At 38.4% G+C, this 1,764-nt stretch overlaps 1 protein-coding gene across 1 annotated transcript; it reads left to right on the top strand.

Annotated features, from left to right (window-relative positions):
* The first annotated feature begins 254 nt into the window (after window positions 1-254).
* Window positions 255-1,190, top strand: LOC119991867 (dehydration-responsive element-binding protein 3-like). Its single transcript, XM_038838371.1, has one exon. It carries the CDS (start codon window positions 403-405, stop codon window positions 1,060-1,062), a length of 660 nt encoding a protein of 219 aa, XP_038694299.1. The 5' UTR covers window positions 255-402; the 3' UTR covers window positions 1,063-1,190.
* The last annotated feature ends 574 nt before the right edge of the window (window positions 1,191-1,764 follow it).

Genomic DNA, 1,764 nt, shown 5'->3' with positions numbered 1-1,764 from the left:
TCCAAATCAACACTTCTACTCTTTTTTTTTTATCTCAATTATCTCAAATACATACGATTTCATTTCATATGTATTAACATATATAAGAATCATGATTTCACATGAATCATGTTCGTTTATCTCGGCATTTGAGATAACTCGGACAAAAAAATTCGGATAGTTAACATTTTCGTTTCCCGGAGATTTTAAAATTATCAGCTTTGTTAATAAAATAAATCATTCTTATCCCAACTCTGTGGCCCTGTTGTTGAAAGTTGCATTCACAGAGAGTTGAATGCAAGAAACAATTAAGGGATGGTAGTAGGTTAAGAGTCACTATAAAGGGGAGCCTATCCTCCATCACCCTTAACACAACTCCTCCTCTACCTCTTAAACTCCAATACCCTCCCTGTTTTTCTTACAATGGCAGAACCGGACAACACTAGCAACTCCTCCTCAACAAACTCCAAGACTACTCAAGAGTTAACCAGAGGAACCAAAAGAGCTAGGGACTCGAGCAAGCATCCGGAATACAGGGGAGTCAGGAAACGAAGTTGGGGCAGATGGGTCTCTGAAATTCGCGAGCCCCGCAAGAAATCACGGATTTGGTTAGGCACATTCCCTACGGCAGAGATGGCTGCCCGCGCCCATGACGTGGCAGCTCTAACCATTAAAGGCGATTCGGCAATACTGAATTTCCCTGACCTTGTCCAGTTACTGCCCCGACCGGTCTCGTCAATGCCTCGCGACATTCAGTCTGCTGCCGCTAAAGCAGCTGCCATGGTCAATTTCGATTCAGGGTCATCATCATCCTCTGCTTCTTCCTCCTCATCGGACTCATCAGCATCAGAGGCATCATCGTCACCGTTGATTGGTGATAGTGTATCGGCAGAATCAGAAGAACTGAGTGAAATTGTGGAGTTACCCAATATTGAAGAGAGTATTATTGAGTCTTGGAGTGGTGATTTTTTACTCGTTGACTCGCTTGATGGTTGGGTATATGAATATGAATATCCATCGCTGGAGTTCTGTGGAGAATTCTGTGATCATGAATTAGAAACAGAGAGCTTGTTTTCTGGGTAATTTTTCATTCCATGTAGTAATGGGATTTGTAGTATACCAAAGTTGTGTCACTGTAACATAATCAAACATTCATACATTTGTATAATAAGTTTGCTTTTATAAAAAAAAAATTCACTTAATTCTGCATATGAATTGAAGCATTGAGTAACAGTGACCCCCCCAATCTATAAGTTACCTGTGTGTGTTGATTTAGACGTGAACAGTGACATAACTTTTAGTGAAGCCTTTTCTTTTCGTTTCTTTTGATTGTAGTACATTTGTTTTAAGGCTAAAATATTATATATATCCTTGGACTTTCACATTTTTCTCGATTATGTCTTTAAACTATTTTTTTTCTTCATTCTATCCTCAAACTATTGTTTTTCACATCATTTATATCCTGAGTCAGCTCTCCGGGGTTGACTCCTGCGAAAACGCTGACGTGGCATCAAGAAAGCTGACTCGGGATTGGATTTTTTATAATTTTTTTGAGAATTTCCACCTCAATTATACACGTGTTAATTGAATTTCTTTATAAAAAAAAAAAGTGGGTGCCACGTCAGCGTTTTCGTCGGAGTCAACCCCGGAAAGTTGACTCGGGATATAAACGATATGAAAAACAATAGTTTGAGGATAGAATCAAGAAAAAAAATAGTTTAAGGACATAATCGAGAAAAATGTGAAAGTCCAAGGATATATATAATATTTTAGCTTTTGTTTTAA

The sequence above is a fragment of the Tripterygium wilfordii genome, chromosome 22 (assembly GCF_013401445.1).
Source record: "Tripterygium wilfordii isolate XIE 37 chromosome 22, ASM1340144v1, whole genome shotgun sequence".
Classification (NCBI taxonomy): Eukaryota; Viridiplantae; Streptophyta; class Magnoliopsida; order Celastrales; family Celastraceae; genus Tripterygium; species Tripterygium wilfordii.
The sequence above is the reverse complement of the archived record's forward strand: the minus strand, read 5'-3'. Positions and strand labels throughout refer to the sequence as shown.